The sequence below is a fragment of the Oreochromis niloticus genome, linkage group LG15 (assembly GCF_001858045.2).
Source record: "Oreochromis niloticus isolate F11D_XX linkage group LG15, O_niloticus_UMD_NMBU, whole genome shotgun sequence".
Taxonomy (NCBI): domain Eukaryota; kingdom Metazoa; phylum Chordata; class Actinopteri; order Cichliformes; family Cichlidae; genus Oreochromis; species Oreochromis niloticus.
Window position 1 is genome coordinate 9,300,506 of NC_031980.2, and position 26,105 is coordinate 9,326,610.

Genomic DNA, 26,105 nt, shown 5'->3' on the forward strand with positions numbered 1-26,105 from the left:
AAATGTAAGTGAGAGATTGTGTGTCCCAGCAAGAGCTAGAAGCCCATTCATGATTTCACTTCTTTCCTAGTCAGTTCGTTCGTTGAAGTCAACATTTTCTCAAGGCAATATGTCACAGTGTCCTTTCCTCTCTGACCATGAAAATCTAATTAGCTCATCCTTGTGCTCAACTGCATATTTGTGCTAAATTTAAAGAAATATCTTCCAAGTGTTTGTGAGTTATCATATTCACAAGAAAGAGTCCGTTCTAATAAATATACTAATAAAATACATATTCCAATAAACACCAGACTTGTAAAGAGTAATAAAGTACTAGGATAAATTCTAAAATGAAGAGGTAGCTAGTGCGTCAGCAGGTACTGGGGCGTCTGCGATCGGGTTAGTTCTGTGCCGTCTGTCAGCATCTGCCATTTCTCCCAGTGAGCCGTGAACAAAGGGATCTACATTAATCAAGGCTTGAAGAAATAAAAGCATGAGTGACCTTTTCAGAGTTGTGCAAACAAAAGTAAAGCCCTGACTTTGGCAATATACTGAAGAATAACGCTGAAGAAAACGTGATTGCACAACATTTGGCATTCTGTAATTCTAGTGTCATGACCGGCTGGTGCAAATTCAACTTCAGTAGAAAGAGAACATGCAATATTGCATTTTTACAGGCGTAAAGTAATGGAAGGAAAACATAAATAAATAAAAGGTCTTTCTTGTAGTTAGAAAATAAAATTTAATCTATTCAGGATATCAGTTTATACATAAAGAGAGATGCAGAACAGACACTGAAATACTGCTCAGCTGAGGAGCCTCTACTCCTTTTCACAGCTGTTTGACAGCGCAACAAGACAGACTGCAAAGACTGAAAGACAAATCACATCAAGTGATTCACAAGCATTTCATATATGTTTATGTATAGAAAGCAGTATAAAACAAGTACAATAATGGACAGACAACAAGTCCAAAAAATAAGGGTGTAAACATTTTGTGTATATGTGCTTTTCATGACGCCAGCGTCACCACAAATCGGATCAACCGGTAACTGCCATCGTCGAGGCAGGGTATAGAAATAAACATTGAGAAAAAAAAAAAAAAAAAAAAAAAAAAAACTCTACTCCATTTGGTGTATCTGTAATGAGTATTTTATCCTAATAACTCTACACCTGTATATTTCAGCTAGCATACATTAGGAAAACTGCAGAACACTGCACTGAAACAATGCCACACAATCTACGCAGGGCTTTTGTAACAGAGCACCATAGTGATATTAGTGTGTTTCCTCAGCGCTGTTTCCAGTCATACTCTACTGTTTCCATTGGTCCCTTTTTTGTAGAGATGGTTGAAGTAACAACGAGGCACAGCGGGTATCAACAACAACACTTAATGTGGAGATGAACCTGGGTATTTCCAGTCTTCCAATGGACAGAGCCAGCTCGTGTAGCAGTACTGAGGAAGCCCCACAACCTCAGATCTTTGGGCAAAGTCTCCAAAAGTCTCCAGCTTGGAGCTCAAGTGCTTCTTTAGAAATGTATTGCCAGTTATGTTAACATATAAACGGCAGCCACGGTGGTGCTAGTTTGGGCTTCAGGAACTTCCCTGGTTTCTCTTTTTTCACTTGGTTTCGGAGGACAGCTGCTCCAGCAGTGGGTTGGCCTCGCTCTCAGGTGTTTTGACGCTGTCGGTCCTCACGATGCATGTCGGCCGGTGGAGATTGAGCATCACCATTAGCTGCTGCCTCTCCAGACGGAGCTCCTCGATCTGGGCTTTCAGCTCAGAGTTCACCATTTCCAGACGCTCCGATTCCTGGACAAAGGCATTCAATTAGTACATACTACTGGAGAGGAAAAAAAACAAACAAAAAAAAAAAACAACACCTCACAGACGGCAATCTTACGCTTAAAGACTTGATATTGAAATTTGAGGACAAAAACTAATCTAACCACAAACATGAATAAGAGGTTTGAGATCATGAAAAATGATTTTGTTCCGCTCTTCAGCGTGCAGTGCTGAATCATGAACTCACCCTTTGAAGGAAGTCAGTCCGTTCCTTCTTTTTGTTTCGGCATCGTGCTGCAGCCACTTTGTTTTTCTCTCGTCTTCGTTTCCTCCTTTCTTCATCTTCATCCATCTGCAAATACAAAGTATCATTAATATTAAAACAGAAGAGGTAAATTACTTTTTACTGTTCTTATTTTTCCATCTCAATCACAGGTTGTGCAAAGAAGTGGACACAGCCACCCAGAGGTTACCCCTTGGCTTACTGATTTGAAGCCACGAGTTTAAGATAAGATAACCTTTATTAGTCCCACACGTGGGAAATTTGTTTTGTCACAGCAGGAAGTGGACAGTGCAAAAGTTATATAGCAAAATTAGAATACAATAAGAATAAAATACTGTACACAACTGTACAGAATAGAATAAAATACTATATACAGTAGAATAAATAGAATAAAATATACAATAGGATAAAAATAGAATGCAAATGCTTTATAGAACTGAGTAAAAATACAACTATGTCAGAAAAAGAATATTGCACTTAGTTTGACACTTTGGCTGCTGCCATGGCTTCTGTTTTTGTGACCATACTTAGGTGACAGACAAAAATGACTCTTGATGATAAAACAATAACGCCTGACTTTATCGGCTAATACTCCCATGACATTCACGTTTCACACATTCTATTTCCTCTTTTCTCTTCCTCCTCACCTCTGTCTTGATGGCCAACGGCCGCTTCCCCAGCCTGCCCAGGAAGTGCAGCGGAGACAGCATGGTGCCCAGCTGGCGGAAGTCAGCCAGCTTGAGTTGATCGGTGAGCGTGGTGGCCGAGATGCCCGCCAGTGGGCCCAGACTGGGAAGGGAGCCCGCCGCCAGCGAAGGGTCAGGTATCTGTCCCGGCATCATGTCCAACCCGGCCACCACCGCCGCTGTGGGAGGGAAGGGGAAGAGGCGAGGGGGTAAAGAGAGGAAGGAAAAGAGAAAAGAGGAAGAGGGGGATGATTAGGATGAGAGTCAAGCCTAAAAACAACTCGCTGACAGTGAAAATTCAGCTTTTTTTCTCCACCACAGAGAGAAGCATAGTGCACACACCTATTTTAAATACTTGAGTCTGTAAATCTTCAGTTCTAAAAGAAGAAATAATGAAATAAATTTAAAAAAAAATTTTAAGACTTCATGATGCCAATACTAGTATTTTTTCTATTTTTTTCTCGCCTCTGTCAGTGCGCCCCAGGGTGGCTGTGGCTACAACGTAGCTTACCATCACCAGTGTGTGAATGTGTGTGTGAATGGGTGAATGACTGGATATGTAAAGCGCTTTGGGGTCCTTAGGGACCAGAAAGGCGCTATATAAATACAGGCCATTTACCATTTCTATTTAATCATAATGCTTTGTTATCAATTTCTGCTGACTTTCACAAAGGAAAAGAAATATTGATTATAAATACCAACTTAATTTTTTATTTTTTTTTTTTAAGTCTTCCAGCCCTCCACTGTATATCTGATCTATCCCTGCATTTGTACTGATAGCTGCAGTTTTGTTCATACCAAACCCATGTCACAGGTGCATACATTTTTCTTTGGATTTATTTTTCCCCCTTTTCTGACTCTGTTATGATAACATAAACATTTATACTTATCATACTGCAGCCATCTGACAGCATCTTTTGTCTTATTGTGATGTTATACAGCTTGCCTTCGACACACATACACTCGTTTTTCACCATTTTTTGTCTTCGTCATCAAATATCTTTGTAAATACTGGCTGCTGCTTCTAAGAATGATTTCAAAAGTTGACTGTGTTGACAGCTGTGTTATCTTTTCAGTAGGCAGCGGGTGAAGAAAAGAAAAAAAAAAGAAAAAACAAAAACCCAAACAGACACACACAGACAGTGTAAGCAGCGACACACTCATTGCTGTAGCTTCACATGCAAAAGGAAGCCACGAATAAAGCTTTTCAAAAAGCTTTTTGATCTAAAACACAGATCTATCTTATCTTAACTATCGTCTTTTACCTTCAGATAATTTACAAAGAAGTTTTGATCTCTGTTCATTTTTTTGTGTGTGTTTACTCATGAAAAGGTTTTAAAAGTTATCAAAAGCATTCGTGCCAAAACAGAGCTGGGTAACACTCATGCATTCCATCACCACCCCTCTTCCAACAATTTGGGGTATTTTAGAGGGTTTGACCACAGTACTTTTTAATGTAATCAGGCAGGAATGAAGGACAGAGGAGAAAAAGCAGCATTCATGCAGGCATAAAGGAAGTGGCTGGAGAATTAAGACGTCTCTCTAATTACTGTAAGGCAGAGAGTTGGAAAACTTCTGATGGCCAAATAAAAAACAAATGTTCCAGATGAGAACAGTGTAACATGAACCGACTCTACCCTGTCCATCCCTGCGATCTCTGAGGAGAGGCAGACTGAGACCCACTGACTTTACTCTTACTGTTTCGCATTTGAGCAGAAAATAAAGGCACCCAAAATTGTAAGCTAAACACTGGCAGACTATTTCACCTTTTCAGAGGGAATTACAAGTAGATCCAATCTATTTGACTAAATTCCTGCACACCTGATACTTCAACTTCTTTGGGTATACTGACAAAACATAGGCTCAACAGCCAAACTTGCAACTACAAGGACTTAAAAAAAAAAAAAGACAGATGGTATCAATGCAACTTTGACGTTAACAGTTTAATTCACATTTGCTTCTTCGGCATTCAGCCGTAGCCGAACCTCCACAGGTTAGGCACCAACTGAACAAAGCACCTCTCACACCAAACCAACAAAGACGTGTATTGTGAAGTGCTACAAAAACAGCTGACTTTGCTGGTGGGTAACTAGCTGACAGGCTGACTGTATTTAAAGTTAAAGTAGTTAAAGTTTTTCATTGCTACTCCTTTTTCACTGGGCTGAAAGACTTTCTCTATTACAAAGGCCATGGAAGAGGTAATGAAAAAAGCAGGGTTATGTAACTCTATTCTAATGTACTCCACCCTGTGCATGGGCTGGTCCCAAAGTGTTTTTACAGGCACACTAGAGTTTACTGTCGTGCATGGCGGAGACCAAATCCAGCAATATGGAACCTCTGAGATATATATGAACTAAATAAGTCAAATTATTTTGTCTGTCTAATTTGCATTAGAATTCATTCATTTAACCATCTGCATTCAAGTGTGGTGCAGAGGTCAGGTCTAAAGCAGCCCTATAACCATAAATTTGTTGAGCTAAAACTTTAGATGACATTTAAACTAAAGATGCAGTGCACGCATAGTAAAAAAAGGCTAATCTCGCTAATCCTTTTGACTTGTCAGATGTCTGCATCATGTATTAAACCCAAGGACAAGTTGGTGTGTGGAGCCAGTCCCTCATGAGGCATTTTATTACTTAAATCCCAACTGCCCCCTCTCTCTCACCCTATGTATACTCCCATTTACACTGCACTTGGCAGCAGCCTGTTGTTTTTGCTGGAGAGGAAAGGAACAAGACAGCCCTGGTTTAAGAAAAAAAAAAAACAAAAACCCTCAGACAAAAATTCCTCCTCTCTGAAACTCACAGGAGTGCTGTAGTGGAGTGGAGGGTGCCAAGGCCAACTCGTTCTGAAGAAAGGCTGTCTAGGAACAAGGAAATACAGACAATAGTAGCGCTGCACAGCTAGTTGCTGATCAATAACTTTAATGGAATTCAAAAGATGGTATCCAAACTAAATTCCAGATTGAGAGGAAAGCCACAAGAACTGAAGCTTCTTTTAGGAATTACTGAGCAAACTGCTCTGAGAGCCAAAATAGAGTCTAATATCAAAGTTGGCCAGACACTCAGGATCGGTTTACAGACTCAAATTAGGCTCCAACCTGGACAAACAATTTTTCAAGGGAAGCTGACATTGAAGAAAATATGTTAATTTAAGTATAATCTTATTTTATGTCGATTGGACTGGCTCAACACACCCTAGTGTAACCAAACTCTGCACTGTTAGATACGTTACAAGGAAAATCCCCCATTCCTCAGTACGGCGTGTTGAAACATGCAGCTGAAGTCAGCTCTTATATAGACACACACACGCTGATTATATAAACTTAAATAAATCTCACATTTGACTGCACAACATGAGATCACACAAATCAAAAGTGTGCAGAGACAGTTTTTGCCAGCAGCCTCTAGAACAAAGGTGAAATGATACATAAAGGAAGATGACTATCAGTTAGGAGACATGAAAGTGAGTTATACACCATTCCACACAATTAAGCTCCGCTGTAAACTCTAACACATAACAGGCACTCAATGTGTCTCGCTTCTGAGTTCAACATGACTTTTAAGTTGAGTTGAGTAGAAAGTTTGTTGTGTTTAATCTGTTCCGTCTGCCACACAAGTGTCGAAAAAAAAAAAAAAAAAAAATCCCCTTTTGCAAATTCAACACCCATTCAAGCCTTAAGACATGAAACCTCACAGAAGCTTCATCTGTACAACACAGGGAAAGTTTGCTGATGCATGTCTTGCGGGGTGTAATTATACATAAAAGCATGAGTCAAAGTGAATTTTACATTTTTCAAAAAAAAAGAGGGTACTTTTCTCCTTTTCTTCTGTCAGCAGCAGCCTGCAGCCGAAGATTAGTGGTCAGCGTTTGATGATGCAACGGCCTTACTGTGCTTTTGCAGTCGAGCAGAAAAGCCAGTGCCACAGCTTTTAGGTCCACAGCAGCCTCAGACAAAGACACCTACACAACACCAGCAGCAGTGCGGGCACCGCTAGCTCACTGAGGGGACATGAGCTGAAGCCAAGGGCGGTGAACGGAAACATCACGTATTAACTATGAAATATAGGTTCTGGCGTTAGCCCAGAGCCAATCTAACTGCATGCGAGTTAGCTGAAGGTGTGTGCGTGCTCACGTCTTTAGCTAGGCCAAATGTGTCCATTTCCTGAAAGCAATTAGAAGTACCAAAGAATTCAGGCTCTTATAGACCAGCAGCATGACTGGAGGCCCCATTATCCTCATTCTTTTTAAAGACTGGCTGAGATGGTCAGTTCGAGGATACAGGGGTTTTCATAGGCTACTCATTACCTGTACATAATATTGCAACCATTATGGCAACTGAAAACAGAAGTCAAAACTGCTTGCATTACGGGAAAGACAGGCATGCTTCCCTTGATGCCATTTTACCACCATTTGTCAGCACACTATTAGAGTCTAATTTTGGATTAATAAGGCGTTGCACGGGCCACACACACCAGTATCTTGCAAAAGTACTTCTACAGCTCCAAACTCAACATGAGCCCTGAAAATGAGCAATGAGCATAGAGGTTGTGGCCAAGGAACACTCTCTCAATCTCCGGCCAAGGTCTAGGAGATCATCATTACCGTCTGCACTCAGTCAGGCTGTGTGTTGAGTTACAGCCTTTCACAATCCTCTGAGGAAACCAGGGAATTTGGCACCAGCTTTCCTCGAGGACAGGACAGTCCAAATATACAGTGTCAACATTCCTCCAAGCCCTCATTATATTTTCATTGGAGGGAGAGGACAAGACGCAGACATGGGATTAATAGGTGCTGGTCCGATGGAAGATGAGTGGAAGGGACTTTTTTGTTTGGGGGGGGGGGGGGGGGGGGGGTATTCTTGTGGGCTAAATAGCTGCCACAGACAAAATGAACTTTACCAGAAATTCCTCTTATGGAATTGACTTAACACTCCCAAAGCAATTCAGTCCACAGCTAGTAATAGCAATAATACTTTTCCTTTAAAGTTTTAAAGTTTGGAGTGAGTGAGATGGAGTGCAGCGCATGCAGAGCTTATCTTTTGTTGAAATTACACAAGAGAAGCCCATTTAACGGCTGCATTTTATTGCAGACTTTGACCTGAGAATGACATTTTTTTTCCAGGCAAATCCAAACACTAAACACCTGCAGATATGCACAAAGCATGCAGGCTGTGGCTGCCATCATTCAAACATTAGTATGTGATCTTTGGCTGTGTTCCTGCTTGGCCTGCTTCGTGCCATTCAAACAGTCGCACATCTATATTCTGCATCTGGGTGGTCCTGGTCGAGTTATTATAACGTTACTATTTTTCCTCCATGCTGTAAGTCAAGATTAGACTGTGCATGGCACAAAGCTTAGGCTTGGCTCAGACATGGATTACAGGAGTCAAAATGCAAAATGCTGGCAAAAGCCTTTTTAAATGTATGGATTTCACATCTATGACAAATCCAAGACAAGTCCTGTGCAATCTCTGACAACGTGATATTGGCCAACCAAGTCCAGAAAATTAGATTTAATGCCGCCTGTTGAAACAATCTCAGTTCTTATGTAACGTGTGGTTGTCACTTTAATGAGGTTTCATACTTTGTCCTCTAGTGTTTCCTCATCCGCCTCATGTCAAGCAGACACTTGTACAGTGCAGACACTGGAGCGATCAAACAAGCCGTTCTGTGCTTTTATTCCTCTCAAAGACTAGAAGCTCAAAAGTTTATGTTTAGCTCCACATTTAACACAAGGGGTTCCATTAATCTTTTTTTTTTTTTTTTTTTTTTTTTTTTTTTTTAAAGGGTCCTTTTATAAGAAACACCAGTGTTTCTCTCAGTTACACCTTTGGACATGTGGCTGTTTGCTTCCACAGTTTGCATCTAGTCTCCCTTGGCAAAAAGGTTTTTACAAACCATGTGGAAAGGCTTATGGGGGACTACAATGTGATACTGATAATGTGATACCCATAGCAGTGAATGGCTGCTCCCCCAGCATTTTAGTATTAGCACCACTGAGCCTGGCTGTTGCATAGTTGGCTCACTCGCCTGCAATGCGTCTGCTGTCTATTGAGTGTACTGAGGTGCAGCTTGGCAATTCTAGCTCTCCAGAGACACACTGGAAGGCATTTCTACTTAAAATAAACCCTGTGCGCCCACGTCCAGCCTCACAGCCCCGTCGGCCCCGCGCTGCCTGTCGGCTCGCCAGCCCTTCCCCATTAATCCACTCCAGCGTTCCATTTATGCAGAAACCATCCTACGGATGTGCCCAGGCAGGCGCTGGGGCATTTAAACCCTCTGCAACATGCTCATTCACTTAGACCCACACAAACAGACACAGACACAAAGGAAGCATACAGTATATAAAGAGCACACAAATAGTTTCCCCTGCATGGCATATAGCTGTACGCTGCACCCGCTGAACGCTATGCACGACCATATAGGAAAAAGCTGAACCTATGAACTTGCAAGTGACAACCATCCCCTACCAATCATTTTTCCAATTCCACGATTGGCCTCTAACCTTGAGGTCAACAAGGGCAGATAAGCTGTCCTGGATACAGTTACATATATACTGTAAATCTTTTTATAAGAAGTTGATAAGGGCGTGTTTTTCAGTAGCTCACACCATCAGCAAGAGGAAAACAAACAGTCGGTGTAGTAAAACAAAACAAAACAAAACAAAAAAAAAAAAAAAAAAAAAAAAAAAAAGTGAAGCGCTGGAGTATGTTTATCTGATATGCAAATATACATCTAAGCACCACACACACACACACACACGCACACACACACACCACCCCCACCCCCCTACACACAAACAGAGTTTCCTCTCAGCTCCCAGAAAACTACACTCAAGCATTTGGGGGCCAAAGCAAAGACTACAAATGTAAGCCAATATGAACACACATTCTTGGCTGTACTCGCATGCTCCCAAAGAAATCTCACACTTCATTTGCATTACTTATATTTCACGGTGAGCTAACCGCACCAAGATATTTTCTTCTCAAGAGAGCATCTCTGATTAATCGCATCTAGATTTGTCTTAAATTGATGCAACTTTGTTTGGAAAGTTTTACAATCTGCAGTGGACCCATTATTTTGTTGTTAAAATGTCATGTTAAAGACAGTTTTTAAGGATCAGACATAAAAAAAAAACTTTCTCGTTTTCCCCGTTTTGTTTCTGTTTTATGCTGTTATAATGTAATAACTTTGGGGCTGACAAACCAAACAGGAATAAAATAAATAATGGGTGTTAATTCTGCAGACCTGACCTGCACGTCTTATCTTACAGCTCCTTGCAAATTTTTGCCTTGAGAAGCTGGACTGGACTAAGAGTCCAATATTAACGCTAATGCACAGAATGACTGTACAAAAACTTTTAAAATACACGTTTGTTGAAAGTGAAAAGGCACAGCCTTGCAGAACCATGTAGCTCGCTGCACCAGGCTAGCGTAGCTAGCGGTTAACTTTGAAACTCTCAATGAGTGTAAGCCGTTGCATAACTGTCTTCAGAAAGCTAACCGACGCTTGAGTTTAGCAACACAGAAAGGAAGAATCCCGAGATGAAAATACACCCTGACACAAGCTGTGCTATAATTTAGCTAACGAGGCTGTAAATAACGAGCTATAAAGCGACAGTTGCTACAACAGTTGTAACAACAACGGGCTTAATGGTTGCGGACGCAACAAATTGACTTCTGCGGTAGGAGCACGGAAAACTTTAAAACTGTAAGGAAACTACGACTTTCTGGAGCAGCTGAGTGACAGTAGGTTTTAATATAGGAATACATACATAAATGTCTCACGGGAATTTGTAATACATACCGAGGAAAAATACACCGTGGTAAATGTCTACAACGTAGTGAAAAAAGTGCGAGAAAAATGCAAAAACACGAAGCCTGGCATTTTAGCTAAATACGAACACAGAAACAAAGACTAGGAGGCAACGGCAGCACATATCTCGACGTTTCGCAAACACACTTACCTGTTGTAGGTCCAAAAAAATCCGCAGTATTAGGAGGACCGTGTGGGACACAGGAGTCGGATGTGGGGTTTTGGGACTAAGTGAGGTCGTTGCATCAGCCCGTTTAAGTACTGAGCTCGCTCAGGAATGCGGAACTGCTGCGTCAGACGTAAGCATGGATGAAAATAAAGTAGGAGGACGACCGAGGCCCCGCCCATAGCAACCAGAAAACATACACAGACTGCGGAGAGGAAAGTTTCAGCCCGGGGGACACACGGAGAGAAAGAGATACCCACTCCCGGGTAAATACACGTCTGCCACGGCAATAAACGAGTCAATAAATAAAATTGTGACTGTAAACACACCGCACTCATCTTAACTGCGGGTGTTTGGCACTGCCAACAACAAAAATATAGACTACCAGTCCAAGTAGTAAGTTATTTATAGCCTATAATAAAAAGGTTCTGTTCAAATGTGACTGTTTTTATTATGTCAGTACGTGAAGCGCTAACAAGTCACACACAAAGAGATTTTTCCTAGCCATTGTTAATTTAAGACAGGGGGTGTCAAACATAAGGCTCAGGGGGCCAGAGACTGCCTGTGCAAAGACTTCAGTCTATACTGGATGGCTTTGAACAGTGTGAAGGAGATCACAAACTTTGGACTTTTAACTTTATTTTAGTACGTTTTACAGCTTTTCCTATTAATAATGACCCCACCCATGGCCATTCAGACTGGCCTGAGTAATTAAGCAATAGAATTACTAGATATAATAATAGAATAATACAATTAAAAGGTAAAGTTAGATTTTTATTGCACCATCTGCTTTTTTGTAAATTAACAAAAACAAAAAACCCCAACATTTTTCATATAATTACAGGACAGTCTGGCCAAATTACAGAATCTTCTATCTTTTATTTATTTATTATAATTTAAGTCCATATAGTTGTGCTGACAGATGTACTGCAATAGCATTTCTTTTTCAGGTAGAAAACTGTGACCTGCTGTTAAAATCACAGTTCTTTTTCCTATATTATGATATCTTAAGGATTCCATTTGCATGTTTGTGAAGGTTCTCAGTCATCCAGGTCATGGTAATCTAAGAAACTTGACTGGACTTCTTCAGGTTTCTTGAAGACGTTTCACCTCTCATCCGAGAAGCTTCTTCAGTTCTAAACTCCTTTCAATTTGTAGTTAAACGTGTTTACTCTGACAGAAAGGTGAGTTTCACTGGTCTGGCCCACTTAAGATCAAAGTATGTGGCCCACAATGTAAAATCAGTTTGACATCCCTGATTTAAGACATTTTTAGAGGCCCAAAGATATGAAAGCAATCCATGCATGGTTTAATTATGACTTACCAATTTAGTGCATATGAAAATGTATTGATTTGTGACCAATAAGGCCTCTAACATTCCCCTTTCCTTCTGCTGTTTTTCATTTGAATATAAATAAGATATACACTACTGTGCAAAAATCTTGAAGGAGCTCTCATTTCTTTATATTTTTCTGGGAAAACAGCACATATGTGCACTGTTTTATTGAAACACACAAATATAAATGGAAATGCACTTTAAAAGGCAAAAACTGAAAAGGGAGTTTGTGCACTTCTAACAAGAGTGAAACACAATATTCATATTTTATTCAACGCAGCCTGAACTCTTGACTGACAGACCTGCCCTGTGGTTTATAGATGGCTGTAGACGCTCACTGTTGCACCTCTCTCCTGACCTCTTCAACACACGTCAACAATGATTTGATCCAAAAACGTCAAATTTGGATTTAGCAGTCCATAGGACCTGTTGCCACTGATTCTCAGTCTTGTGTAATTTGACATGCCTCAGCCTTTCTTTCCTGTTTTGTGTCTCTTAGATTATATGATTGCACTTGATGAATGAAAATAAAAATGACTAAAAAAAAAATATGAGCATTAACAAGTATTCACAAGAAAGAAGAAGGAAAAAACTTAAACGTAGTAATTAAAGTAATCTTTCTAATCTTGTGAGAGCACTTATTTAACCTGGGCATTCTTACGTGGTGCATATACACTGCTTGCATGTAGTAATACCTTTATTAAAGTGATATTACTGCTGAGTAGATCACACAAGCCTGCAGTGTTTTTGCAGAAGTGTTAAGAATTGACTGAGCATAGATTTAAAAAATATTTTTATGCAAATCCCTGGAAAATCCTAGTCTGAGCATAGCCTCATGAAGGGAATGCTGACATTGAAGTCCTGTAGCCTACAAACAAAGAACCAAAGAAAAAAAATCTCAGTTGAACATCTGGGGATTAAATGTTTTTGAACTCCTCCACTGAAAACTAAGATCTCATGTTTGCTGTGGAGAATGAAAGTGGAAAGTTTGTGCCGACCTCATATCTGATTTTAACATGCATGTTAATGAGCAGAATCTCTGACTTCACTTCTAGTTTGTTAAATAGGCTACTTTAAGCTCTGTCATATGGAAACTTGAAGCCTGGATTGCGTATGATCTGCCTATTCAATAAAGTACACTACATACAGAGGACACATAAATATTTTTAGGGGATTTATGTTTTTTTAAGGGAAAAACTATAGTACAGCGGGATAATTCAGGGGATATTTAAGGTCATTTCTGTTGTTTTCAATTTAATCTGACTACTTGCTTTTCAGTTGTCAAGTTTCTACTTTAGTTTCCTTGTTGTGTCATAAACAAAACTACAACTGAAGGTGTTTTTTGGAGCGTTGGCACCAGAGTTTCACTGCACTTCTTTCACCTTGTTTTTCACCCTTTACCCCAAAGTCATTTGGCCCTCAAAGGTACAGCTGCAGCTGCAGCATACCTTGTCTTAGAAAATTTCAACACGAAGGTAAAAAAACAAATCAAAAAAAACATGTGGTTAAGGAAGTTTTTGCAGGGTATTTGCACAATAGCTACCCTGAAAGACCATTTTTGTTTTCTTTATTCACTCTTTGACCTGATTGAGCATAAAAGACAAAACAACCAAACAACTGTGAACAAAATTGTGCTGAAATATTTCTAAAGGTGGTTCCAGAAAGTTCTGAAAGCCTCTTCCTAATGCTTCCCTCTACTGTGGGCAACAGAAACTACATCTAACTGGACATTTCTACTTATAGGGACGTGTAGTTATTGTTTTAAAAGGCTACAAACAAACTGTTGCCACTATAAGGAGTTGCTTTTTGCCCTCTCTCACTTTATAGCAGTGTTGAGTTATGCATCTCCTTTTATATATTGCAGATACAGCTGAGAAGTTGTGCCACAATTTGAAAATGCATGTAAACAGCGCTGTCACCCCCAAACACTGCTCTTGTTTTCTGGTAAATCTTCAAACTGCTTTAAAAGCACTTTATCTTAACACATCAAGCCGTCCTCATTGTCTTTTATTGCGTGTCACGTTTTTATCTTCAACATCAGCTTAGGCTCAGTTTTGGTTTCGCACGATGCCAGCTCAACTGTTCGACCTATAAAAAGCGTCTGAGTTATTGGAGGCTCACCAAAATGTCCCACTCTGTTCCTTTTTTTAGATTCTAATTTGGTTCTCTGCTGTGATTTATGCCTTGCATCTGACGGCAGGTCGGGGCCGACTGTGCGTCAGAGTCGCTCTTAACGCAGATGACAAATTTTTAGGGGAGACATTTGGAGTTAATAAAGCAGAACTGAGTCCATGACCAGACGGATTTTTGTAAAACACGAGGGTCCTGGACGTCTGTGGTTAAAACAGAGGTAGCACTCCCTTTGCAGGTGTAGACTTTCAGCCGGGTTCCTTTGTGCCTGCAGGGAGGCAGCCAGAAATGTCACTCACTACATGAACACACATGGTGCACATTTGACATTCGAAGACAGAGCCGTTACTCACAAAAACAATGAGCCTTGATAATGACACTAAGAAAATAACACAGCGTGGTACACAGGCAAGTGTGAAGAGCACGTTAGTTAAAGGAAAAAGATTATCTTTAGTGAGCGTGTAACAGTGCACAGGAATGACCAAAAAGGGTGCTGGTAAAGAAAATCCAGGTCTGTCTCAGGATGTGTAAACCACAAAGTTTCTAAAGCTACTTTCCTGTTTAAACCTTTGCAATCGTACCTCAACACCTGCCTACAAAGAGCTTTATTATTTGTCTGCTCCAATCCTGCTTTGCATTAAAGCACAAGCTCGGGTGCACTTTTGAGCAGCTGCCACCCTGATTAATGGAGAGTAAGTGGAGTTTGTGGTTTTGCTGCTCTGCCAAACTCGTGCAGAGTTCATAATACGTGGGCGTCAGAAGTCAAGGTAAAGCAAAATCAACTATTTTTTGCCAAAAGCAAGTAAGCATTTTTGTTTTTTCTGTCTTTCTAATCATTTATTACATTTCCATGTCTTCATCACATGCTAAAATTGATAAACAAGTTCAGTCACACTTCTTTATCTTTTCCAAAACCTTGGCCTGAATAAATTCTGTAGGTTAAGTGTTTTGCTGTAATATTATCCAACAGCACATCTTTGGGAAATACCCAGTGAACCAGACACCTCCAGACACAAAATCTGACTCATTAACCTCCACGCTGCAGACACTAAATGTTATTTTTAACACTACTCCATTTGATTTCCTTCCTTCCTTTCTTCTCCTTTCCCAACGATCTCAGACAGTTGTAGACTAAATCATAATGTGTCTATTAATTGTGCGAAGACTCACACGACAGCTCAGGTTATTTAAAACTTTATCACAGATGTCCTGAGTTTTGCCAGCCTTTGGAAATACTGTGTTACTACAGAATGACATTTCCCATTTTCTGACAACATTGGAGCAAATGGAAATTCTTGTTTTGTCACAGTTTATTCAGCGAGCGTCACATTGTTCATACTTTGACTCTTGTGGCGATATACCAACATTAAGGAGTGCACTAACTGAAGCATTTACAATGCAGCAGCAGGTGTAACACACAGACATGCTTACATGTGGTGCTTTAGCAGACTCCATTCACAGAAATCAAGCCAACTACACACTTCATCTCTCTTTCACAACAGACTCCTCTATCATAACACTACTCCTCTTCCTCCCATATCATGCTGCATCAAATCCTACAAGAAACACATTTTTTTCCCTTCCTGTAACAATCCAAATCTTTTTTGTATGTGTGGCAACTTATTCATTTGGTACTCAAGAAAAGAACAGGTCAGCCATTTCAAAATAAACTCCTGAATCAGCACAAGATCTTTCTGATGTAATACTGAAAGTGCCATCTTGCAGTTGGAAAGAGACGGTGAGTTCATGCACGTACCAGCACCATTGTTGGCAGCGTTACCCATAGCAGGTGACCTAACCTTTCCCAAAATGCATATGACATTGATTTATTCCTGCAAATATAGCACTTCCTCGGGAATATGACGGCAAGCAGGAAACAGATTGGTAAGAAGGTATGTGAGATAACTGGAAACGTTGAGCAACGTGATGCATAACAGAAAGATGGAAATCTGGAACCGAGGCAAGCGATGTGAGACATACTACAGGGGGCTGATATCGCTGGAAATAAGTCCAACCTGAAAGCCTTCGACCTTCTTCATGTTTTGCTTAATTCATTTGAGTTCAACTATAAACACAGACACACAGAAACATATATAAATACCACATGGCAACATAAAAAACAAGGCTGCCACAAATCTGTTCAAATCTTTAAAAGAAAAGATTTGAAAGTGGAGACTTTGTCTAAGCAATATAAGCGGAAAGTAGCAGCTAACAAGCCTGCAGCCGAGCTGATAAATGTGCACAGATGTTGGATTAAGTCTTTATAAAGCTGTTAACATGCAAACATTTGATTATTATCAAATCCCAAATGCAGTACATTAAAAACAAAAAACATGCCTGCAGGCTCTTTTACACAGGAAACACTCAAACAAGTCAGAGTAAGGCAGAGGTGTAAATAATATATTTAGCTGTCCACTCAGGTGGGAGTTTTTTGTTTATTCTTGCCACATAGATCTAGGGACAGTTTAAGATTACATGTTTGACGGTAAGGTTATTGAACTTGAGCTTATTATTGTAATAAAAAAGAACTGTAAGGATTAAGCTTTTCTCGCCTTTACAGGTGATGTAAGAGGAGACTGAATCTGCCTGAACATGCCCACCTCTTCTCCAACGGGAAAAGCCTTGGGGAGGTGCAGCTCATAGCCGTTGCTGAATGCCTAATGCTACTGTCACATCAACTTAGAAAATCGATGCTGCTTATTCTTGCTTTTCCTTCAGGTACCAAAAAAGAATGCTTTATAGGTCTGTTTTACAGTTTTCTGTGGTGCTATTGTTTTATCGAGATATGGTTACTTCTTCCACCACAGGCAGCATTATGTTTAACCACCAAAGATATAACCAAAACAGAAAAGCATGACGGTGGTGCACTAAAATACATGTTTACATTATTTGAGTAATGTGATGTGATTAGTCACTTTAATATGCAGAAATTTTCCATAATAAAGAAGATTTTCCAAACACCTACACTATATTGCCAAAAATATTTGCTTGTCTGCCTTCACACGCATATGAATTTGAGGGACATCCCATTCTTAATCCAAAGGCTTTAATATGATGTCGGCCCACCCTTTGCAGCTATAACAGCTTCAACTCTTCTGGGAAGGCTTACCACAAGGTTTAGGAGTGTTTATGGGAATTTTTGACTATTCTGCCAGAAGTGCATTTGTGAGGTCAGACACTGATCTTGGACAGGAAGGCCTGTTCTCACAGTCTCTGTTCTAGCTCACCCCAAAGTTGGGCTGAGTGTGCAGACCAGTCAAGTTTTTTAAACACCAAACTTGATCATCTATGTCTTTATGGACCTTGCTTTGTGCACTGATGCACAGTCATGTTGGAACAGGAAGGAGACTTTCCCAAACTCATAAAGCTGGGACCATGAAGTTGTCTAAAATGTCTTGGTATGCTGAAGACTTGACCCCTTAGTTCCTTTCACTGGAACTAAGGGGTCAAGTGCAACTTCTAAAAAGAATTAAAAAACAAAATAAATCCCCCCCCCCCCCCCCCCCAAACTTTCCACTTGCCGTCATTTCCAATTGATTCCACTTTGCTTAGTAGTGAGGAAATAGGAAATTTCACAATTGGACTTGGTGCACAGGTGGCATCCTATCACGGCACCACGCTGGAACTCACTGAGCTCCTAAGACTGACCCATTCTTAAACAAATGTTTGTAGAAGCAGTCTGCATGCCTGAGTGCTTGATTTTAAACACATGTGGCCATGGAAGTGATTGAAACCCCTGAATTGGATGCATGAATTCAGGGGGTTGGATTGTATGCTACATTTAAATGTCTCTAATGTGATCATTACGGCTGCTGTACAGACTGAGATTTTACACAAAAAAAAAGCAGTTTATAAAATATATTATGGGTTGATGAATATGCTGCAGATAAATAGGCACCTTTGACCAAATTCAGTGTTATAATACTACTGCTAATGTCTGTTTAAGTGCTCATCCAGGTCATGATAGTCTAAGGGTCTTGGAAAGAAAGCAATCGGACTTCTTCAAGTTTCTCAAAAATGTTTCACCTCTTATTTAAGAGGCTTCATCAGTTCTAAAACCAAAAGACGGAGAGTCCCAGGTATTTAAACCCTACTGAGTGTTGTCCTTTAAGTCGCTCTTTGACTCACTATTAATCATGTGCCTTATCACATGAACCAAGTGTGAAAAAGGCGTGGGTCATTATCAGCAGAGGTTTCGGGTGAAACCACTGTCTCACCTCATCAAATGTAAAAAATGCTTGCACCGTCACCACTTCTCATTCTGATGACGTTGCTACTTTTTCTTAGCTCAAGTTAGAGAACAACAAAACACTTCTTTCACTTAGCAATCCCTGGCCTCAATCCCACTCTTAAAATAAAAACTCCTACCGCTCACATTTCACACACAAAGTTTGGTCGTGAACAACTCTGGCTCTCTGATATGGTACAATTGTGAAACAGGCTTCGTGAGGTGAGAAGCATCACGCTGCTGGACACACATAGTTTGATGGAACAAGTGGAGTGGACGGAGTGAGTGAGTCACGAAGCATCAGAGCTGTTGACGGGCCCATCCGTCAGCGCTCTGAAATAGCCGTGCACCAGGACATCACACGCACACAGTTGATATATAAAAAGAAGAACAAGAAGTTTATTTGTGAGATAAATGGTGAAGAAAAGCACACAGGACCCTCAGAAACACTGAACTGAAGTTTGTCTAATATCTGCAAAGGTGAATGTTGCTGGCACTTCCAAATGAATTAGACTGGTTTATGCACCATTAAAAAAGCTGAACCAGCCACAAACAATTTATCAGCAGCTGATCAGGCATGTCCATATTCAAGGCAAAGCTTGAAATGTACATTATTTCTTGAGAAATGACCTCAGTTTATTGCAGTGTTTGTGCTTAAATGCATCACTGTTGCAAATAAACATTCAGAAAATATCTTAAAAGTAAAATAAGTCATCCTCAATCTCATGTCAGTCAGTTTCACAGTGCCGATGTGTGGACTTTCTCTACATTTGTCTAAGTCTCGTATGCAGTGCAACTGGAATGTATTGACAGCTCTTCACTTGTTCCACATTTTGTCCTGTTACGGCCTTTTTCCAAAGTGGATGAAATTATTTTTTCACCTCAAAATTCTACACTACACCACATAATGTATTAATTTATTATTAAAATATAACGTGTATACAAATATTAACAGCCTTTGCTTCATTGCTGCAGAAGTTTTTCTGTACTCTTCCCCAGATCTGTGCCTTGGTATAACCTTGTCTCTGAGGTCTACAGACAATTCCTTGGACTTCACGACTTCATTTGTGCTCTGACATTCATTTTCAGCTGTAGGACCTTATATATACAAGCGTGTATCTTTCAAAATCATGTCCAATCACCTGAATTTACCACAGGTGGACTCCAATCACAGTGTAGAAACATCTAAAAGATCATCGGTGGAAACAGGGGGCACCTGAGCACAATTTTAAGTGTTATGGCAAAGGCTGTGAATACTTCTGTACATTTATTTTTAATAAATTTACGAGAATTTCAAGCGAATATCGAGAGTAGAATTTTGAGGTGAAAAATGAATTGAATCAATTTTAAATAAGGCTGCAACACGACAAAATGTGAAACAAGTGAAGCACCGCGAATACTTTCCAGATGTGCTGCACTCTCACATCCACACCTGTGGCCTGCTTAGATTTACCAGTCAACCAAATATGCATGCTGTAAACTGAGTCCCTTCAAATCCACAAATACTCTAGCAAATACACTAAAACTGAGCTGCGTCGATTACAGTAAGAGGACTTAAATATAAGATAACATAATATTAATAAGATAACCCTAATAACAAATTTCCCACGTGTGGGACAAATAAAGGTCACCTTATCTTATCTTATATAACAGACAGATCGCATGCTTTCCTAAGTATCACTGATAACTTCTAAAGATGAACAACTCGATTTGGTTAGGTCTGTTTGTGCAAATGTAACAACTGAGGTATTCAAAGGGGAAGTGAAAGCCCTGCACCCCTCATTACATGAAAAGTTCTCTGCTCTGCTGTTGCTCGCGCTGTAGCCACCCCTACTGATGAAAAGAAGAACTGCACCGTTCACTTTTAAGGCATGACATGCAAGCCGTGTGCTTTGTTGCAAAGGACTGCGTTATGAGTAAAAAAAGGATAAAAAGTAATCCTCTGGGAAGAACGTGGTTACTGCAAGCTTGAAACACTATCTTCTCCTTGAAGAACAAACCCCAGCCGGTTTATCCCTCGTTAAACCCTTCGTTTGCTGTTCCGAGAAATGCCTCGGCACCGCTAAATTACCGACTGCACTGCTTATCGTCAGTCACGTGACCACCCGCTCCGAAATTGATGAGAAACTTGGTCTTTAATGAGGCTCGCGCTCTCCTCTGGATCGTTTTTTCTCCAGCTCCGAAATTTAACACCCGTTGCTATGGATACACAACAACTGCAACTACCCAAATATGGTCAAAGGAACTAAAACGAAACGGCAATCGCGTGCTGACGTCACGAACAGCACGCATTGCGCTGCCGTGTGTGCGCTCGGATTCCCTTGACCGTGACAATAGTGGAGCAGAGAGCAGGCTGTGAATAAATAATTAACCTGCTGTTTGCGCTGCTTCCCACTCAATTCAAACACGTCTCCGTCCACGACGCGTCTCCTTTATGTAATCCCGAAGCCAGAAATAGCCGCAATGCCATCTTTATGGATTGATACTGAGACGAGAACATCATTAATACCGCCCTTAAATTCAGGCTTTTTCTTCTTCTGACGTTTTAGTGAGTGTTTGGTAGGTCAGACTCATATTTAAACTGGGTTTAAAGCACAGTTATATCACAGATGAAGTTTGCATTGAAGGTGTTCAGCTTTTCTTCGTCCCCCTCCCAGCACATTTCTAAGGCATCTCATGATTTCTTCATCTGCCGAGGAACTTCATGTAAAGTCACCAACTAAGCAAGGCTGTGGTGGAGACTATCTATTCATATGAATGCTCCTGAATCAATAACAACAGCAGCACAGCATTAATTGCAGTTGTGGTATTTTATTTCCAGCATATTTTATCAATATCTAGTTTCTAGTTTTCTTTTGTTTCTGATTTTGTTTGTTTGATGTTGATTTTTTTGCATCTCTATATTTTCATAAGTAAAAAAATAAACTATGTCATAAAATACATCTCAATAAAATACATGGCATGATCTTGTTTTTCACGGAAAACAAATGTAAAAGGAAATGTCAGTTCAGGTCTGGAGGCGGGGGGGGGGGCACCTTACAGCAAGATGTTACACTTACATATTAGTATCCTTCTATAATTCACTTGTTACAACACAGCTTTGTCAAAAACAGTGTTACACATATATTAAGCTACTCGGCAGGATCTAGTTTCAGACCACACGCAGAGCTTTTTTTTAAACAACACAATACCATCTCTTCTTGGATTACAGATGACTTGTATTTGCATGCATTTTACTAGCACAAGGTCTCATCTCAGACAACTGCAGCAACAGCATGGAAGAACTCAACCGTGTTTACAGTCACAGAAAAACACTGCGTCTACACAATCTCTGATTTTCAGGTATATGCACGACATCGAAACTCACACTACAAAAGGTTATTTGAGAGCGACTGGAGCTTGCTGGCTGGTTAGAATACAGTATTGTTGCATAACTTCTTTGCATTCACAAGGCCAGGAGTGTGGGCGAGTTAAGACTATCTTTCATTAACTCGGATGCGCCGAGGCTGCCTTTGAGGCACTCGGAGCCGTCAGCCAGGGAATCAATCTCGGAGTGATTGAAGGAAAACACTGTGCGGTAATTGCTACAAGTGGGACTGGAAGACATGACTGGGGTGCTCAGAGACTCAAGGTCGCTTGCCACGGACTTGTACAGGGTTTCCCAGTCTGAGAGGCAGAAGGGCCCACTCAGGTCAGTACTCTGTAGTATGTCAGGGACAGATGCGGCGGTCTCAGGCGTCACTTCCATCTGTATGCTGGGTACCAAGTCATCCAAGTCATCTCCTTTCAGTTCCTCCAGAGCCTCCTCTTCTGCGCTGGAACACAGGAGGATGTTGGAGTTTCCCAAGATGGCTGCAGCAGGGATGCAAGGGACACTGCTCATGTCTTGACCAATATGGGCTTCTCCAGCTGTGCTGCTCTCTGGGGTTTTTCCATTCTCTAAAATGGAAAGCAGCTGCGGGGAGTCCGGTGGATCCTGCAGCATTGTCTCAACATCATCTTCCTTATCATCCCCCTCATCATCATCACCATTGGCGTCATCATCTGAGGAGAGTTTGCAGGACAGTTGGTGGGAAGCTAAGACATGCTCTAGTCTCTCTTTCTCCTTCAGCAGGTTGGCAATCTCTGTCTCCAGGGTGGACTTTTCTTCTTCTAAAGTATCAGTTTCCTGAGGGAAAGAGGGAGAAAGAAAAAAGAAAAGAGCATGAGCAAAGCACAAAAAACCCCTAAACAAAACAAAAACCCCCCCCAATCCTTTGTGACTCTGCTGCTCTGCTTCGCTGTTGTGAACTGAGATATTATTCATCTTTGGAAGCATACATATACTGTGAGAATGAATCCTTTATAATGATTTAACAAAGCATTACTTACAGCTTGAAGGGTCTCTATCAGCTCCCTCCGCCTGTTACGACACTTGGCTGCCGCAATTTTGTTCCTCTCCCTCCTGATCCTCCTCCTTTCCTCCTCCTCTTTGGAAGGCTAAAATCAATCAGAAATAGCCCATTAATTTAAACGCTCATCCCACTAAGTCTTGCCATGTCGGCAGTTGGCTCTTAAACACCGTTTCTTGTGCCAAAGTGAGAGAGAGAAAAAAAATCTCCTATGCAGTGAATGCTGATGTGGTCGGTGAAGACTCTCAGTTCAGGCGTTAAAATGCTGCACCACTGGCACGGTCTAGCCAGTCACGTGAACGCGCATTGCATGCAATTTCCTATCCCGCACATAAACAAGACTGAGCTCGTTACCCCCGCCAAAGTAACCGCTCTTCGCCGATTAAACATGATCAAATCGGCTTATGACTGACTCCCCGCAGTAAACTATTCAGATCAATCCGCGAACACTTTATTTCCCCACGACAGGGAAAGGAAAAAAGCAGTTAATTGCGTCCCCTTTTGGTGTCCCGGTTAAAATATCGCGATATCTCAGTTTTCACATTAAGCTTAATGAGTGGAAAGGAGGTCGTTGGGGATGATGTGGGGATCAAGACAGAGTGCTCGATTGCTCGATGTACTGACTGATTGATTGACTGGTTGATTGACACATCAGCATCACCGCCCACCCCTCTCTTCTCTTTACCTGCTCTTTCGGCCCTTTCCTGTTGCTGGCTCTCGCCTTGTTTGCACCTGGCCGGGAAGACGACTGGGTCGCTGCATGAGTTTTGGGCTTTGCACGGCAGGGCGACGGAGAGGCAGATGTGATGACTGTAGGCTGCACAATCCACTTTAGTTCTGGCGATGTTGAGATTGCAGTCACAGTCGGAACAAAGGAGGCTGCTGCACTGGTCTCAGTATCCTGGAAAAACCCACATCAGACAGACATGCATATGCATGCAGTAAAATACTAATTTAGCGTATCTGATGAATGGGCGACCACGTTATTGGCTGACCTTTAGCAATGTTTAAATGTTACATCAATCATTTGTCCAAGGAATGTCAAAGAAGACAAAAAAAATCTGCTCTCTGTAAACACCTCAGAACCAGCCGCGTGTCATATCGTGTCACATCCTCATCAGTTTTTATGATAGATAAAAAAAAAGGTTGCAACGAAGACTGTGAAGCAGACAGCATTACAAACAGTTTTATTTAAATAATAATATCATTGCGCTGTTTTTGTTTGTTTGTTTGTTTTTTAGGGATTTTCTACAGAGATACGCATGTTTTTCTAGTCATTTTTCCAACACGGGATAGTAATCCTGCTAGGGGAAATGCAGTGCATGAAAATGACTTCATAAAAATGTGAAGAATTTGAGGAATGCAGTATCACCCGCATGCGTCAAACACAAGATTACGCTTTGTGATCAGGTTTTTGTGTGTGTAATGAAGAGATCCGGCTCTACCTTGGTGCTGTCCACTGATGATGAAAGCGAGTCAGGAGGATGCTGACTGCACCCAGGGGTGTCCCCGCCAGGCGATGCTGTGCTACAGCTGGACGATAAGTCGAACTCAGTGCTGGAGTCTGGATGCATGGTTTCATTAAAAAATAAAAATTCAAAATAAAATTAAATCACCGCATAAGAGACTGAACAGTCAGTCTGTGCTAGACAGAAAACGGATGTCCCGGACGCCTATATTCCATTTGCCAGGTTCATAACTGTGCACATAGTGGAGAGGCCCGCCTTTTATAGTGAGCTGGAATTTTATGAATGAAATCTGTGTGGTGAGACCGAACCATTTCACCGAGGGAGAAGTGACAGGAGAAAGGGGCTAGCAGATGGGTTTTTTTACAGTTCAACAATCAAATCATTGAAGTGCGTAAAAATCAACACTAGCCCACTGTTTTATTTCAGCTTATTATCAGAACTCAAATGTTTTTTTTTTTAAAGTGAGCACATAGAAAATGGCACCCCTCCCTCCAAAAGGTGCCCACCGCCATGAATGAACTACGTCACTTCATGTATGCAGCATCTGCATCACAGGCTATATGTTCCCGTCATGCCCTCATATGTTCTCGACATTTAGCCTTTGTTTAATGCTTCTGGGCATTTACGGTAACACGAGCTCTCAATGCATTAGAAGGAAAGTGGAGGCAGTGTAATAGGCTTCATTAATAAATGGTTTTAAAATAGCCAGTGTGGTGCTTCCCCGGTTCTTTCTCCTCCAAACTGTCCACATTAGAACAATGATTATGCACTAATGTTCCATCATCTATTTATAGACACATAATAAAATCCGGCATTAATTTAATTATTTCACAGCACACTTCCAGCACACTGCCTGATTATTTATAAGCCGTCATAATTAAGTGTCATTCACGTATCACATTGCCTTTCACCTGTCTCTACATATGAATAGAGCTCCAGCAACAGAACTGTCGCTGAAGCCAAGCAGCCAATCGCCGAATGGACCGGTCGAGCCATATATGGTATTTCCGGGAGGGGTGGGGGGATGGGGGGGTGCTGTGGCACAAGGATAGGAAGGATAGCGCGCAGACGGACGCTGCCGGGCTGTGTGTGGCCCACTCACTCGCTGCCGCAAAAAGAAAGTAAAACAAGCTCTCAGAGATTGACCCTGTGCTGTACCTGATATCAGCGTCATCAGCTGCGCCAAGAATGCCCGCACAGGCGTTAGTTTGAGGATGCGAAGGATTTGACCCACCTTTCCATATAAGGGTGGCAATTAGGTGCAGCCGCAGATGTGCAAAACAGACTCATGAGGGAATCGGAGAATTCAAGAAGGCCAGTGACTGACATAATTTCTAGACAGGAACAACGTGACTTACTTTCTCACAGACGGTAATGCAGTTTATCGGCACCAATTAAAGCCCGGGCTTTAATTGATGTTCCCGCATAACCTAATTCTGCTCCCATAACAAGAGCTTGCGGGCCGGATTGGGCTATATTTAGGTTTCATGTGACCTCACGAACCCATCCAAGTGAAAGGGATAAGCGCTGGATAGAGTGAGAAGCTCCCCCCTGTTTGCTCTGCGCTCCCGGGTACTTCCCGGCAGTGGCAACCCCCCGCCTTGGGCCCTATTTACCGGCACATCACTATTGGTGGTCGTTTTGAGCGGCCTGGGACAAAAAGAAGTTCAAAGGTCGAACAATACTCACCTCTCAGCACAGCTCTAACAGTCGTTTTCTTCAAAGCAACTTGAGCGTGAATGCGCAAAGACTGTAGAATTTATTTTTAGATCCACTGGCATCCAAGTTCACGGTCATTTTAGTGAACTGTTCTCCTTTGAGGAGCCAAAGAGCAG

The 26,105-nt window shown here is 41.3% G+C and overlaps 2 protein-coding genes across 2 annotated transcripts; both read right to left on the minus strand.

Annotated features, from left to right (window-relative positions):
- Positions 1 to 701: 701 nt before the first annotated feature.
- Positions 702 to 10,854, minus strand: jdp2b (Jun dimerization protein 2b). Its single transcript, XM_005460258.4, has 4 exons — positions 10,702 to 10,854; positions 2,695 to 2,912; positions 2,012 to 2,116; positions 702 to 1,791 (listed from the first exon to the last, which is right to left on the minus strand). Exons 2-4 carry the CDS (start codon positions 2,887 to 2,889, stop codon positions 1,600 to 1,602), a joined length of 492 nt encoding a protein of 163 aa, XP_005460315.1. The 5' UTR covers positions 2,890 to 2,912; positions 10,702 to 10,854; the 3' UTR covers positions 702 to 1,599.
- Positions 10,855 to 21,201: 10,347 nt separating this feature from the next.
- Positions 21,202 to 24,624, minus strand: LOC100709467 (proto-oncogene c-Fos). The gene is made up of 4 exons (XM_025898776.1): positions 24,247 to 24,624; positions 23,487 to 23,702; positions 22,782 to 22,889; positions 21,202 to 22,578 (listed from the first exon to the last, which is right to left on the minus strand). Exons 1-4 carry the CDS (start codon positions 24,373 to 24,375, stop codon positions 21,856 to 21,858), a joined length of 1,176 nt encoding a protein of 391 aa, XP_025754561.1. The 5' UTR covers positions 24,376 to 24,624; the 3' UTR covers positions 21,202 to 21,855.
- Between the last annotated feature and the right edge of the window lie 1,481 nt (positions 24,625 to 26,105).